General features: G+C 47.3%; 1 protein-coding gene across 2 annotated transcripts in view; it reads left to right on the top strand.

Moving 5' to 3' along the window:
- LOC135911661 (uncharacterized) overlaps window positions 1–17,016 on the top strand; it is an 80,480-nt gene extending 63,464 nt beyond the window's left edge. The window contains exons 2-3 of one of the 2 annotated variants that reach the window (XM_065443995.1): window positions 12,594–12,889; window positions 16,063–17,016. In XM_065443995.1, the coding sequence (XP_065300067.1) occupies window positions 12,594–12,889; window positions 16,063–16,297 (531 nt within the window). In that variant the 3' untranslated portion in view covers window positions 16,298–17,016. Of the gene's footprint in view, window positions 1–12,593; window positions 12,899–16,062 lie in introns of both variants that reach the window. The other variant, XM_065443994.1, reaches the window with a different exon arrangement.
- Window positions 17,017–17,274: the final 258 nt, after the last annotated feature.

The raw sequence follows: 17,274 nt of genomic DNA, 5'->3' as shown, positions 1-17,274 counted from the left end.
AGCGAACTGAACCACCCTATATCGGTGACAAGGTTGTCAGTGCCATTAGAAAATGACGGTATCCTAACATGGTTAAAAAATAAACGCTGCAGCTGCCCTTTAAAAAGCACGTCGAAAAGTTTCTATGGCACGTGTTTGCTTGTGTTCGTATAAGTATATATAAGGGTTCAAATGCTGAACAGAACTAATAAAAGATATTTCGATGACCTATATATGAAACGTCCTGTAGATTTTTTTTTAAGTTTGTGCCACACTTAAACAAAGCGGGTGGGTGTGGGGGTGAAACGAGCTCCGGCTTGTCAAATTTCTAGGGGACCATTCTTTGATTTTGATGAATTCAGCTACAAGTATATGAGCGTCCAAACAGCGCAGTCCATTCAAGCTGACTCTGCGTTTTGCTATAAATTGTCGAACAACTTCGCTTCCACTGTTAAATTAAGTTTGGCAATTCGACATTGGCAACACAAATGCAGATGAAGGGCTAAGTGTAAATCAAACATCGGCAATCTTGCGTCCAACTCGTTTTTCAAGCTGTCTCTAGTGCAACGAAAGCAATCAAGTGAATCCAGGCTAAATTAACTTAACACGTGTGAACGCATGCACATTTTTTTTGCATTCCAATCTTGCGAAATTAGATCGCGAGAACAGTACAATTTGCATACTAAATATTTGTTCACGTGTGAAAAAAAGAACTACGTGTTGATATTACGCAACCAAATCGTTGCGTTTTCTTTTGTGCCCCATATTTCGAAAGACCCTACTCAAAGCTCTTCAAATTTAGGCCCACTCGAGAACGAAACTCTATTTTCCTTTGATTCTCCTATCGGCGACGATGGCATTCAGCGAAAGGTGTTTAAAAATATAATCAGAAACTTCTGATGAGTGCGCGTTTTTGCCTGTGACCTGCCACTTCTTTCTATTGCCTCTGATGTAATCTACTCACAGTATATTTTGTTTTGTTTTTATATATTACTTGAAGAATATGCGTTCTTGCATACAATGACCAGTACGACAAGTGTGCGTAGACTAATGGTGCCCTCAACAGGAAATTTCGATGTTGAATCTTCTTTACGTCATTGCGCTTGGTACAATTAGCGCAAGTACCACACGCATGTAGAAACCGAAAGGCGACGACAAGAGCGCCGAGATGCTAACGGAGGAAGAGTTCTCGAACGTATACCCCAGTTTGGAGTGAGTGATTGGGATGTCATAACTACGAAGCTTTTCGACGATATACGAAAGTGTGACAGATGGCAGTTGCAGCCGCGTGCATCGAGTAGAAAATCGAGAAATTGAGAGCCCGAGTCGAATACAGCACCACATGATTTCTGATCGAGGGTAATATTATTACAATATCATCGAGAGATGCTCAAGAGACGAGCTGCCGTGACAACGACGATGATGTGGGTCTGTGCCCTTAGCGCGAGCGAGGGTCGGCCTGGCTGTCTAGCTTCAGTGTAAATAGCCTGTAAATAGCCTCTTTCGTCTATGTCGTTCCACACGCAACATTCTGGTAGAGGTTAACGATCCCCGTCCTCGCCATAGAGCTCCGAAGTGGTCGGTACATCGCGCTTGTCACCATTCCTCCCAGTGACGAGACCGCCTCTGCAACGGCTTCGGCTTGTGCGACTGCAACAATCGTCATGGTTGCCCAACATCGCGACCCTGGTGTGTTCTCCGGCCTGGAGGCACAGGACGTTGACGAATGGATCAAGCTCTATGAACACGCCAGTGCTAATAACAGGTGCAACCCAACGATTATGCTCGCCAATGTCATCTTTTATCTCGGCGGTAGCCCATGCGTGTGGCACCAAGCGCATGACGACGAGACAACCAGTTCGGACAGTTTCAAAGAAAAGCAACGGGAACTGTTCGGCGACCCCATTGGCTGCAAGGTTGCCGCGAGAAAGGCTCTTGTGTCTCGTGTTCAGACATCTACAGAGCCGTACGTTTCATACATCATCGACGTCTTGGCTCTATGCCTTGAAGCTGGTGATACTATGTCTGAAGCAGATAAAGTGGCACATGTGCTGAAAGGAATCGCCACCGATCCTTTCAATTTGCTTGTTTTCGGCAATGTCTCGACTATCGACGCCATCATAAAAGAATGCCGTCGCCTTGAACAAGCGAAGAGCCGTCGTATCGCACACCCCATCACGCGGCTACCCAACACTGCTACTACTTCGACATGTGAGCGTCGATCGTGTCAGACCACCACCTGTGACTACGTAACCCGTATTGTTCGCCACGAGCTCGAGGTCACTTGTTCACCAGCTCTCTCCGCGAAGCCTCTCGATCCGCCAGTAACCACGATTCCGATTATTCAGGCCGTCATCAGACAGGAATTTGTGAACATGGGCCTGGACTCCGTGTGTTCAACGCCTCAGCCCAGTGTTCCCTAGTTCTCTAGCGGCACTCCTCGTACCCGGCAGTCCTTTCCTGCCACATCTCGCTGCAACCCGTCCGAATGGCGTACCCCTGATGACAGGCCGATCTGCTTCCCACTGCTGTCGCATCGGCCACGTCGCTCGTCAATGCCGCAACCGATGGTCACGACCTTCTCAGACATACGCCGCCGCTTATTCTCGCACCTTTGGACCTTCTGTTCCCTATACTACCTGCCATGAAGCCACTGCCGCTGATGTTCCTGCTCCGAACCTTCGCTACAGCCACTCGCCCTCACCTCGACGCAGTCAGTCTCGTTCGCCCCAAACCCGGCGCTTCTCTTCGCCACCTATCGTCTCCCGGGTCTAGACGGAAAACTAGGCATTGCAGCGGATGGAGTTGAAGCTTCATTGTCGACCCAGCCCTCAAATCCTCTGCTCACGTTACCTACGAACCAAAACCTTCTTGATGTTGACGTTTACGGCTATCCTGTCATGGCACTCATCGATAGAGGAGCACATCTTTCTATTTTGAGTGCTGCCTTCCCACGACGACTGAACAAGCTCCTCACACCAGCGTCGGAGCGCGTCGTCCTTGTTGCGGATGGCGCTACTCTGCCTATCATCGGCATGTGTACCGCACGTGTCAGCATCGCCGGCTGGCACACCCCTGTCCTCTTCACCGTGATTGCTCATTGCCCAAACGACCTAATTCTCGGCCTCAATTTTCTCTCCGCGCATTCCGCTCTTATTGACTGCTCTGTCAGTACCTTTCGCCTTGAGTTGCGATCCTCGCAGAAGCTTCTCACGCACCCCAGTGCCGCTTATGCCCCACCGGCTTTCTTTGCCTGCCGCTAAAGTCAATAGCCTATAATATTTAACTGTTGTCTTCCGAACCACTTCCTGATGGTGAGTACCTCGTCACTCCTCTGCCCGACATTGCACTACAGCATGACGTTACTGTGCCTCACATTAAACTTACTATTACTGCGAACAACATTCGCATGCCTATCTTTAACATTACCTACCTTTAACTTGAATTCTACCGCAAGGTATTTGTCCTGCCAACGTTCATTGTCTCGGCGACCATCACGTGGCAGCTTTATCAACGGATGGTTCAAACTTAGCAGGCCCCTCGCGCCAGTCTCGGCCGCCGATCCGAACAAAGAAAATGGTTGCGACAGACCTGTCATCTGCGCAGGCTGAAGACCTCTGCCAAGTATTATCGACGTACCGAGATATTTTCAACTTCGACGATCGCCCTTTAGCCCAGACGCTCGCGGTCAAGCATCGGATTCTTACTGGCGATACTACGCCTATTCACCGACGACCGTATCGTGTTTCTGTGTCGGAACGCCGAGTAATACAAAGTGAAGTGAAAAAAATGCTAGATAAAAACATCATTGAGCCTTCTTCGAGTGCATGGGCATCACCTGTGGTGTTGACTAAGAGTAAGGATGCAATGTGGCGCTTCTGTGTAGACTACCGTCATCTGAACAACATTACTAAAAAGGACGTCTACCCCCTCCCACGTATAGACGACGCCCTTGACTGCCTGTACGGTTCCAGGTATTTCTCTTCTAATGATCTTCGTTCTGGATACTGGCAGATTGCTGTTGACGATATGTACAGAGAAAAAACCACGTTCATCACACCTGATGGTCTCTACGAATTTAAAGTAATGCCATTTGGATTATACAACGCCCCTGCCACCTTTGAGCGTATGATGGACTCCTTGCTCCCAGGTTTCAAATATTCGACATGACTCTGCTACCTCGACGACGTCATCGTCTTCTCGCCAACGTTCAACACTCACCTTGAGCGTCTAACAACTATGCTTGAAGTATTTCGAAAAGCGATGCTGCAACTTAACTCGTCAAAATGTTCTTTGGGCCGCCGCCAAATTACTGTTCTGGGCCACCTCGTTGACGCTTCTGGAGTACACGCTGATCCCGACAAAACTCGCGCTGTCCGAGACTTCCCGGTTCCCAAGACAGCCGCAGACGTTCGAAGTTTTGTAGGGCTATGCTCTTACTTTCGTCGTTTTGGTGAGTATTTTGCGGCAGTTGCTAGACCACTCACTAAGCTCTTGAAGAAAGGCGTGCAATTCTCGTGGGGCACTTCAGAAGCCGCCGCCTTCTCTCGTCTCATCAGTTTTCTCACCTAACCACCCATTTTCACCCACTTCGATCCTGAGGCACCTGCAGAATTACGCACAGACGCTAGCGGTCATGGCGTAGGTGCCATCTTAGCCCAGCGTTAGCGTGGCTAGGATAGCGTTATTGCTTACGTGAGATGCCTCCTAGCACCATCTGAGCTAGGATTGTGCCTGTAGACACGGCTATGACTGTTTGGGCAGCTATGTAAATACCTTACGCAAGTACGTATTATATTCGCAATAAATACCATGAAAGTCAATAAAGTGCTGGCGTGGCTCAGTGGTAGAGTAACCGGCTCCCACGCAGTGGGCCGGGGTTCGGTCCCGGTGGGAAGTGAGCTTTCTTCTTTCTCTTTCCTGGCGATAGCTGCTACAGACACCGGCTGTGGAGGTGGCCGTGGCGGATGCCGTCAAAAAACTAAAAAGGCCATTGGAATGCGCCCATGGGAGCTTACGCTGTAAACTGCAGGCGTTATAGATACTGTGAGCTTCGGGATAAATCAGTGTGCACCGTTTTCCATGTTTCCATGATTTCCTTTGCCGAATGTCATTGTATTCGAGTGCATTCCCAATAACCGGTTACCGCATTAGGTAGCTCGAGACTCGTAGGGTAGCGCCTCAAACACGGTTGTGGCAACACGTGCACTTAAAGGGGGCAATAAAGTGAAGCAGTAAATCACTTTAGGCCACTAAAGTAACTGTTTTCAGATTCCTATGCTCGGTAATTTGGTCTCAATAGGTTGATTATCAAAAAAAAAGAGATCAAAGTTTGAGTTTTAAAAATTTTGCGCCTAATTCCTAGAGTCGGCAGTTTGGTGGGACGCCTTGGATTCGAAAGAACTTCTTTTACATTGGAGACGCTGTGGGTTCTGTAAACGTCGTTGACACTTCGTAAGTTCAGTCTGTTTAAATTCAGTAAGTTTAGCATGCAATGTCGTCCAACTGTAGCCTTGAATGTTTAATTAGGCCGGAGCAGATGCCGGCAACATCCATGACATCACAGTAAGCCGGTGCCAAATTTTAAAAGCGGCGTCGCCACCCTTCTTTTCGGACAGAGTGGCTTTCATTGGTAATAAATAATGGTAATTTACTGGAGAAAACTATTTTTCTTTTTGTTTTTTCCCGTAGGAACGGTTACTGCTATAAAAGTGAACATTTTCCAATTACAACCGTATCTAAAAAAAAATATTAGCCGTATGCTGATGTCAGGCGCGAAGCAATGAAACTTACAGGGACCAATGGTAACTGCGGTGCCTGGTTTCATGTTATAGTAAGTTTAACATGACGCCTAAGAAATAAAAGAAAACACCTAAGCCCGTGCGACTCTTGTCATTATTTGCGCAAATGTCGCTGTTCTTATCTTAGTTGAAAAGCGCATCTAATGTGTGCTCATTCTATACATTATGGCGAGCCACCGTACATGACGTCACTCTCTCTCAATCTTACTATGTCAAAAAAACTATTGCATGAAGCAGTTCACCGCCTTTTGTAACTGTTAATGGATACAATTTCACTTGCCTTTTGGTTTGCCGACATATAGACAAGTTATAATATGCGCATCGCAATTATGCGCCAATGTTTTAGGTATGTTTGTATGTGCGGTGTGCGTATTCATGAAGATGTGCATCCGTGCGAATGAAACAGTTTCGCCTCATTGTAATTTATCTTGGAAGTTCTCGTATACTGTCTTTGGTCACGCGAACGCCCACCTATTTATACTTCGGAGCGTCAGTTTTCTGGCCACGAAGTTTAATGGAAAGTTTGGTTTATCAGCCAGCTCTGCTTTGAGGTTGAAATAAATATTTTTTGATTTCCATTATAAACAGCTCAGTTTTGAATACTTGTCAAAACTGGCCAAGCTCTAAGCGAAGTCACCTAGAAGTATCATTCTGAACAATTTACAAGGGCGGTTGAAGAGGTTGAAGAGGTTGAAGCTTCATGTGTCGGCATATGTGTCAGCACGAAGTAAACAAGCACCGCCACCCCCCCCCCCCCTCCCTAAAGAAATGAAAGAGCGGAGGAAAGCACCCAGAAACACTAAAAATATCCTAAGAGCACAAATACGCACGACAATTTTCAATGCCGTAGAAGGAGGGAAGAAAAGAGACTACGAGAGATTACACAGATGTGGACTGTTCCTCAAACAAGCACTGGAAAAGTAATGATAGCACCACGAGAGAGCATCTTGGCGGGCATAAGTTTGCTGAAGGCTGGACACACGAAACTATACATAGCTACACAAATCTCCTATACGCATAACTACACCTCGCTTGTTTTACCTTCTTCCGGTGCTCGATATGGTCGCAGTTTACTTGACGCTGTTCCGCACTACAGTGCTTCAGTGTTTAAGGCACCCACATGCTCTCTGGTGCACAGTTGAAAACAACAACAGAAAAAAAACTCGCTGATCGATGAGCCTGGTTCGATTAAGTAGGCGAAGTGCTGAACGTGTTTCATCCTCTCAGAGTGTGTAGCACCGACGGTGGATCCACCTTCCCGGAAGAGCCTCGGCGATTGATATTGGCCTTATAGATGAAAAATAGGTTTCCTTGTCTTACTTCGCTACCGTGCTCTTGTACAAGACTCCGTTGGTATTTTTAGTGACGTACATGTCAACGCTCTCCCTTCCTCAGATCATCTCGCCGGAACATTTACAGCTTTCGTAGCCCACTGCTGAGGCAGTAAACAAGCTCATATAGAGGGAGTTAGCTCGAGGGAACCAGTGCATGTTATCCCCACGTGTTCTCAGGAGCTGTCATGCTAGTTTGTTTTCAGCTATAAAGCAGTATACGTGAAGGAAGGCACACGCTCCCTTGAGGCTTACGTTTACGTGGTCAGCTCGTTCCATACATAAAATATGTTTCACTGTAATAGCGTTCGTGTAGACACACGCGTGCCGACTTCAAATGCACGGGTGGCCATACGCGAACCATAAGCACGCACCAGAAACGTATTCAGGGGCCTGGTGATCGGTACTTGGTGAAGACGGACTTGGTAGATATGAGGCGTTGTTTGTGCCATCATATTTGCAAGGGAGAGTACAACTTTCGAGAACAAGGTAAGCCCCACGATGTCGAATGAGGTGGAGTCAGATGTGTTTTCTATGAGTGCACGTGAGAGCGCACTTAGTTTCTCCGCATCCGGGCAAGCCTAAAGTGGTATACGGAGGACTGTCTTCAGGAAGATGTGAGTGGATTAGTGAGTCCGCGTGCGTCAGTTAAGCATCGTGTCAGCGACGAAAGCTTGCAGGCTCGGTAGCGGTCATTACGTGATACGCAATGCGTCGCGTTAGTGGACGCACTATACGATTATATGAGCACCACAGCGCACGTAGCAAGCGTCGGTGAAACTGTGACAGTATGGCGTAAATGTCCTGCTACATATCTCCATTAATGGAGCGCATTACAAATAAAGGCGTTACATTGGTTCATTCTTTCGCGGCAGTTATTTGAGCTGGCGAAGCCTCTTAGATTTTGTTGTGTGAATAGCACCGAGATCTTTTATAAATATAATCGAAAATGAATAAAACGACTCGGCGACGTAATAAGCAAGCCACTGTCAACATGAAGATCTAAATGAGCGAAGTAGTATTCTCCTACGCGTAACTTCAGTAACAGGAAGTGAGGTTGTCATTAGACTAAAGAAGGTAGCTGATATGAACTTATGATGAAGAAATTACGGCCACTGACCAAGTCTGTGTGTTTTTTCACCTTGACTTGGTCAGTGGCCGTAATTTCTTCATCATCATGTTACCTGACCAGACGAACTTTCGTCGAACTCTTGACTATGAGATGAACTTAGTTCATTTTAGACATTGCCACAATATGTTGTCTTCTCTGGGTTGCCCCAGCTGCTCCATCTCATAGTACGCAATGACAAAGAACACGCACCATATAATATATTCCTTGATGTGCAGAATGCTCGCTCGCGAAGTGCGCAGAAAGCGTGGTGTTTGGCGTTCCCTTTCACTCTTTTTGTGACCATTCAAACGAAGCGCAGGCATAGTGCATCTGTTAACAAATTTGTTGCGCAACGGATATGTCGGGGCAGTAGAACAAGCCAGCCGTATCTGTTCCGTAGTGTTCTACACAAGGATCACAGCAGATATTTTTCTTGGCCACACACACATTTTTTTTCGTGGACACATTCACGCACACACACAGAGCTTCGTTCTTCATCTACTGAAGGGAAGGTGGCGAAGCCTTCTTACGTGTGAGTGAGTAAACACATACTTCCAGCTCCGGATCCCCGATCAAACATTTGCTGTCCCTGTAATCAAGCATTCATAGTGACAGTAGTTCTGAGGAGCCCAGAAGACCACGAAACAAGATACTCGGCGATTTTTAGAGGGAAAGCTCTACTGCGCCATGTCTCTCAAGGTCATCTATCGCGTCGCAATGACCTTGAGCCGCCGGCGCGGAAGTGTGGCAGGTGAGACGTTATATCCCATGATCCGCTGCGGAGACGTGTCGCAGCTACAGTTCCTCGCCGCTGCGATACCGCGTGACTAGGTGAGCGTTAAGGGCTAAATCTAGTCAGACGTAGCGTGAACGCGTGCACAGGTTACGCCACGTCGGCGAGACCAATAGCTTCTGCAGTTCGACCGATGGTTCGACGCACTGCGCAGCCAACGCAACCGGATGCGGTGAACGCGCTCCGACGCGTCTGGCGTCGGTCGACGCTCGCCCCCGCGCCGATAAGTTCGGGCTATAAACGACATCACAAGCAAAGACAGAGTTGCCTGCTGAAACACCGGTGCAAAGGGAGGCCAGATTAGCTAGTTGTAGAGAAGCTTACCAAGCGCGGAAGCGGGCCAAGATAGAAGCTACTGCAACTGCCGCCGCCGTTCAGCAACACAAAGAACAACAAAGAGAAGGCGACGAAGCCATGGATACAAGCAGTGGCACCCACATTGTAGTACGTCTGACGAACTACACCCTTCGGCTGGCAGCAAGCTCGACTGCGACGGCCAGGTTTCATTGCGACTTCACGGACAAGCCGTTCGGCAGCATGTGTAAAGGGTGTCAAGGACTGTGACCTACCTTTATTGAAACACTGTGTGCATAGTCTTCGCACAACCATGTCAAACAGACCTTTCGCTCATGATAACTAGGTTTACAAGAGTGAAACCTCAGCCGATTTTTATTAATTTATTTATATTGTCAACCCTACGTTGAGGGCTCCAAGAGGGAGGGCAGAAATAAAAAAAAACAATACACACACACGTATACCAACTAACCAAGTACATCAATAGATAGTGCAATCCTTGGAACACATATCTAAGGATTGCCCAAACAGTCAAATATCGCTTGAATCAACAACAAAGCTTGGCAACGCTTTCCACAGTTTAATGACGGTTGGAAAAAATGAATGGCGACGTACACCACTTCGAGTAAAGTATGACTCTAAAACATAATTGTGATTCACACGAATGCTTCAATTCTATAACAGTGATACACGCACATCTTTATCAATTTTCATACTCTATGAATATCTGGGCGCAAACAAAGTAACTTAAGTAGGCTCAGGTTCTCGAAATATATAGTAGTCGCTCTGGAACTCTGTCCACATCAATGATTACCAGCCTCCTAGTTTCATTCTGCCCAGAACGTGAAAGCAATCAATCGAAACCACACAAATAAGTGCTGCTCTGCTCTTTCGTGCTGCTGACAGATTGCTCGCGTCGTCCTTGGTTAAGTGTCCCCATCACAACAAAGAATTAGCGGATAGAAGGCTCAAAGTTATTTGTTTTTCATAATGCGCTACTCAAACAAGGCCTTTGTTAGAACAACAATTCCGAAGGCAGGTTTGAGTGGCAAGAAAAGTATACGTTCTTCTTTTCATCGTAAAACTAGCCACACGTTAATACATACACTCTATGACACGCACACATGTTCGTGTGAAGAAACACACTGATGCTCAGACACTAAGGGAGCGTTACGAGCAGAAGAAAAGCAGTAAATTGACGCTGTGGAGAACCGCTGGTGTATTCCTGTCTGAGTCACGCCTTCCGATACCCTAACTATAACTAACGTTGTCAGTAAAAAAAGAAAAACACTCGAGTGATGCGCCATCTCCTGAACGTGGGAGTTTGGACGTCACGCCTGCGCCTGTGTCATCATGAAGCCGTTGTTTCAGAGGCCGGAAGCTTCGCAGTGGCGGTTACATACTAGGTTGTGTCGGCGTATCAGCATGTGTTCTTGCTGCTTCTGTTGTTGTTATTATCACACGTCTGGTCTCCCGCGAACATGGATTGGTTCCTTTTCCGGGTCACCGCTGAGCATAGGCGCACATCACTGGCGAGGACGACCATCAAAGTGTCTTCTGCCCGTGGGAAAGTCGCCAGCCTTGTGCGCCTGTCGTTGGGAACAACGCAGGCACTGAAAGAAAGCAGACGATGTGTTGCAAGCGCCGGCTAGCGCACTTTCTTGCTTCTCCGCCATTCGTGTCGGAGCTCCAATGTGAGATCAAAGGTGTTTTGCAAAAGTAAACAAGAACTAGCAGCCCGAAAACTTATTCGCAACGTTTACCGCGTTTACAAAGTTTTGTACGCTCCAACTTTGGTACTTTTCCGTCTTTAAGAAGATGGTGGTGACCGCAGTGAGAGCCTGCTGCTTTCCTAGTAAATCTGTTAAGAGCTGGAGCAATACCTGAAACATGCCGGCAGTTTTCCGTGCTCTCTCCAGAGCTGCTTGCAGAACCCGCTGTAGTGTTTGCGCACCATTCTAAGGCAGACTAGGCGGAAGTCGCAGCACCTAGCTACTGGATGAAACAGTGATGACATGCAGCTATAAAATGTACTCGCTATCCGCATATCACTGGAACGCGAGAAGAAACTGTTGCACTTTTCTCTTACCCCTCCTCTTCTCGCTGTTTGACTTAACAGATCTGCAGCAACTCGGCGAACTCAGACGGATCTTAGGGTATTTTGAAACGAAGCGTTATGCGCATACTTTCTTGCGATGCGTGAGTCTACCTCGATATATATATATATATATATATATATATATATATATATATATATATATATATATATATATATATATATATATATATATATATATATATATATATATATATATATATAGCAAAGGTGTACAACGTCCTGCTCTAATGTCGGCTCAGAGGCATCTCTGAGGCACGCCGATATATTATTATATGGTGAAGTATGTTTCAAGGATTGTGAGTTTCTTTGATTCAGAGACTTGGCATGAGCCGTTGAGGGTGGGTCTGTTCTTGGCCACTTGTCCGGATTGATATGACTCGCTGTAACAACATCTACAGAGTCGGTAAATGTAGTTTTTTTTTGCCGTGTCTGCTTTTTTGTTTCTGTGCGTACCTCGGTCATCAAGATTCTTGCTTGAACAAGCGTCATACATCGGTCTCGCCCTGGCGCCATAGCTGCGGAATAGTATCATACTCTGCATTCTTCTCAGTTGAAATTGTTTATTTCGGCATAGCTTGTGAGCGATGCAGTGCTAGACATAAAAATTGCATGAGGAGAGTTCTTACCTTGTGACAGGTGAACAAAAAAAATCGTTTCATGAGGTTACTGATTGCATACATTTAAAGTGAATAAAATGGTCCGCATCACTGTTACTTGCAAAACGCTTAATTCAGTCAGCTTTGGCTGAAGTTTCGCTTCACACAACTTCCAAAATATGTGTTCGATCTGCAAATTTCTCGCTCTTAAGGGCCGTTTGCCATTGGCTGGCCACCTTCGGTAATAATAGGCCCTGTTTCACTATTGGCTGACATCTTCTCTAACGAACAGTTCTAGCAGAAAAATTATTCCGCGATCACGTGCCCTGTTCCGTGAACGTTTCGTCGTGACATCACTGACCAAATACTCTGGCACCGATTTAGCGCAGATATTCATTCGTAAGTGCACGTTGCATTGGCTGGTAGATTTTAACTATTGCTATGTACAACATTACAACTGGGTTGTATCAGCTCTCACAAGCCAATTTAGCATAAGAACTTTTTTTAATCAATATGGGCCCTCACATTGTGCTTTTGCCTACTCGGTTTCTGCTTTTTCTTTATTGCAGGAGGCGCGGGGCGACGAATCCGGCGGTGGCCTTTCCCCTTCTGTGGCTTCGAAGGGCACCGGCAGACTGGACAAGATGAGCGGGGTCGAGTACCCGCGTGGTCCGGGCGGCCACCGTCACGTGGACAGGCTTAGCGGAGGGGAACTGCTGCGATCGCTGGTGCTACCGTACGTTCTGCGCGGACTCTCCTCCTCGTCCCCCGACTATGTGTCCCGTCGAAGCATGGACAAGGCTGGCAGCGACGAGCACATCCGCACGGCGGGGGCTTTTCTGCCCGGCTCCTGGCCGGCCAAAAGGCAAGCACCGTGCGTATACGCTGCTCTATTGACTCCACTTTGCTATTTGTGGACTTCCTTGGCACACTTTTACGAAATGCAGACAGTTCGAGTCTGACGAGAAGCGCACAGCGCGCTGTGATGTTATTTACTTCCGCTTCTGTTGGCTGTCGTGACGACATGTTTGGAGATAGATTGAATGCGCCACATAAGGGTTCGCACGCGCGTTAGCGTCCGAGGAATGTGACTGCTCCCATCACACGCGTCACACGCGTCGAGCTTCCACGTCGTACCGATTGCGTCCGCACCCCACGAGCAGTCAGCAGCCGCGCGAACGCCTCGCGGAAGGCCTCTGATTGTCGCCGCGCCGTTGGAATGTAACCAAATGAAAGGTGGAGTCATGACGCAATTGTCGCGTGTGTGCTCGGTTCCGACATGGCAAAAAGGATGGAAATGAACGCTACAGAGCCTTTGGTGAAAAGAGAGAAACTAGCACCCTCACCACCATGATAACATTTCAACTGGCTGTTGCAATTGGCTGCCGCAAAAACCTAGTCCTTTCATTCTTGCAGTGGAACACTGTGTTTACAATTACAAATTCTATTGAATAAAGGAAAATTCCGGCACGTTGAGGTGACCAGCCCTTCTGAGCGAAGAGGCTAAGAACGTGGGCCTCTATTCACAGGAAAGCTTTTATTTAGAATAGTTTGTAGCAACACTCAAGACCTGAACATTTGTGAATCTGGCCCCTGAATTTCCTTTGTCAAAGAACACCTCGGGGATGGAAAGAAATTTCTTTTTGTCCATGGCTTCTTTAGATTTTATAAAGCTAAATGTTTCCCAAGCCTGCATTTAGATCTAACTACACCAGTGTTTGTGGGTGACATTCCCACCCAACTGCAATAAGTGAAACCTCCAATGTGATGACTTCACCTATTTCAAAACGAGTATGCAAAAAGCGCACATATTGTTTGTGCAATGATCGCATCTTCTTCTGTTGGCTTGTCTGTTAGTTATTTTCGCCAAAATAAAAGGAATTGTTTATTTTAGTTCTGCTATCTGAAATGCTTATATGCATATTTTTATTCATACGTTTGGCATCAGGGCTAGCATTAACGAAATGTTTCTTAATTAAATGTCGCAAGTGGTTGCGTATCTCTGCAGTGATTGTCTGCGTATATCTCCATCACGAGGGGTCAGCGTCCGAAGGCTCTTTTAGGTACCAGAAGTTGGGCGAATAAGGTCAAATCTTATGTATGTGATTTTTGAGATAAGCACATTTTCTCGAAAAGCTATGACTGCAACTATCTGAAGTTTTTGTGTGAAGCTTTGTCAGTGACTAAACGATATAATTAGGTGGTTCCTTTCTGAACACATCGCCGCATGTACCTCCCAACGTTGAGTGTCAATAGGCGCTCGCTTCTATCATTCGTGGTCCATAATATTTCCAGGATTTCCCACTCCAGTGCTTTCAACCTCCGAATCCAGCTTCTCTATAACTCAGATACAAGATTCCCTACATTTCCCAGGTTGTGAAACCATGCGGTTATTGAGTGTGTCAATTTAATTTCTGTATTGATAAAGCATACTTTTTGTAGGGCGAATAGATTGCAATTTATTTCGAAGCTCGTTCTAAGGTGTTCACAAAATGAAGGGTGCACGACTGACATGGAATTGATGTCACCGTGCAAGTTGCTATGATAACCCCTGTCTCTTGCTTGAAGCCATATTCACAGGCGAAGAACTTAGCACGTATACACTTTATTATTGTCCAAAGTTGTTTTCCACCTAAACCAAAGTGCCAAAAGTACACTGACCTTATTCGAATCGTCAATAGAATCGGCCCCCTACCTTTGTCACAAAGTGCAATAATGTCAAAGCAGTGCAACTCTTCACAGTGATCAAATTTTATTTGATGTATTGCGCACTGATGTAGCGTCGCAACACTTACGCGCTTATGCGTCATTTGCGACGAAGCACAAATAATCGCGGCTATAATTGCTCTCATTCCTCCGAAGTAAAACTTGCCAAGAGCATTGCCACTAAGATTGTGCATGGTTGCTATGTCTATGGGCAATTCCAGGTAAATTTTTTCGTACGTTTGTGTAGTCGGCTGTTTATCGCCATTACCACATTGTGCAGCGGCCACGGCTGCACATCGAAGCAAATCTGCTCATGTGCAATGCCGCCTAAACGCGTGGCTTCGTGTCATCAGCTACTTTAGCCCGACAAGCCTTTCTGCCGTGAAGCGAATTCTTTCAGTATCATGTCACCGTCGTGGGAAGACGACCTTGAGTATGTCTACCGCATGTTAAAGGGCTGTGGTTTAACGACCAAAAGCCGAGTACATTGCGTCATCAACTCCAATAAACGTTTCCATTGGAGCGGTCAAACATTCGGCGTACTCATACACAAAGCCACCCTGCAGGCGCCACTGTGCCCGCGCGGATTAGAGAGCTTTAGCTGTGCGGGTTTACGGGCCAGCGGGCCCCGAGGGGGAGCGGAGACGTCAGCGGCGCGCCGCACGAAAGGAAGAGCTTTAGCTCAGCCATCCGTCGCTCGGTCGAGCGGCTTTGCTTCATCACATGTCGAACAAGGTTGGAGTTATAATGAAAATATCAGCGCGCTCGCATCAGCTTCTCGATCGCAGTAATCCTCTTCAAATAGTCGCCTAACGGTCACGTTGCAGAAACCTTTCACAGTATACAGAGGCCCTATGCAGTGGTGAAACTCTTTCGACGCTTTTTCGCATGCAGGAGAGCCAGCGCCGCGTTTGAAGACGACGACGACGACGTGGCGCTGTTCGTGCACATGGTCGCCGTGTTTGTTTCGCAGCAAAACCGCTGCTCCGCTGCGCGCGCTCCACTGGGGAAAGGATACCAGCGAGCAAGCGGCCCGCTGCGTAAACACGCTGTTTGCCCCAGCTTACCGCACATGCGCAGTGGCATCTCCGCTCGCCCGCTGGCCCATGAACCCGCTTTGCAATCACTCTCTAATCTTCGTTCCACCCCCGGTATGAGCGCTGTGCACAAGCGCACCATTGTTCCGGCTAAGCGGTTGTGTGCAAATTCCTAGCCTATGCTGGTCTGAGCGAAGCGGACCGTAAACGCTGAACGAGAACTCTCTATGTCGTGGGCGATTGTATGCCGATTGATGCACAACGCCCATTGTCTCGATGAACTGATCTTTCGCAGGTTCGACTCGCTAAGTGGTCTGACGTTCGGCGGTGACCAGGCTGGTGTGCACAAGCGCGGTTACGGTCACGGCGAGTTCGACGAGATTGACAACGCGGGATGGCCGGGCTTCTACAAGCGCAACTTCGACGAGATCGACAGGAGCGACTTTGGAGGCTTCTACAAGCGCAACTTCGACGAGATCGACAGGACCGGTTTTGAGGGCTTCTACAAACGCTCGGCTACTCGGAAATAATTGGCGTCACACCCATCCCACTCTATACCGACCCTGCCTTTCTCATACAACTGCCGCGCGACACCCCTCTTGAAGCCGGTGCTTACCTGCTCCTTCGCATTACTTGAAGTTAACATATTCCAGATATTGCAACCTTGCCATTACAAATTACAACCCGAGACTGGTCAAAGCCTGCGTACTAGTCGGAAATCAGTGATTCATTGCAATGGTACCTTTGGGTTATCAGTGGTTATTTGTTTTCTGATTATGTCGTCTTGATTACTCCTTTCCGTTGCCCACAAGCTGTCAATGTGGCTAACTTAGCGCTGGTGACCTAGGTGAAAAAGCTGATGACAGCCGCTCATCTGCCTGACCTCTAATGTGCCGGCCTCAGTTACCAATGTCGAAAAAGTGGATGAATTAAAGTGTGCCCCGGTGGCTGGGGCACACCGACAGCTCTTCGTCGTGTAGACTCGGCGTGTATGTCTGCAAGCACCTCCTGTCGGTCAGGAAGGGTAAATGTGCTACCCGTGAACTGACGGGTACTGTGAAATGACCAGAGACACTTATATCTGGCAGGGGAGAGAGAGACGTGCGAGAGAATAAATTTGAGCGCTACCTCCAATGCATTATAGCCACTACCTTTTGTCCCCAAGGAAGAATCATGCATGAAATGTTCGAATTCTTTGTTCGACGTCTTCTCCTTTGTCATTATGTAAATAAAGCTTGTTAAGATTTGATCACCTTGTTCTGTCAGTGATGCGTGGCTATGGGGTAAATTGAGATAGAAAGTTTGCTAGCAAAAAAATATTCTGCAGAAACCATCGGCGATGGTTGTGAAGGAAAATGAACACAAGCGAACGAACGAGCGTTTTCCTTGTCCAGCGCTCCACAAAGCTCGCGCGCGGCAGTCCTGCTCCTCCCGTTGCTTTCCGCCCCTTCCCGTGCACACCTAAGACTTGGTGTTATATGCTGATCTGTCCAATTGGCCGTACCTA

This window comes from Dermacentor albipictus, chromosome 2 (genome assembly GCF_038994185.2).
Source record: "Dermacentor albipictus isolate Rhodes 1998 colony chromosome 2, USDA_Dalb.pri_finalv2, whole genome shotgun sequence".
NCBI lineage: Eukaryota > Metazoa > Arthropoda > Arachnida > Ixodida > Ixodidae > Dermacentor > Dermacentor albipictus.
This window is presented reverse-complemented; position numbering and strand designations above follow the sequence as displayed.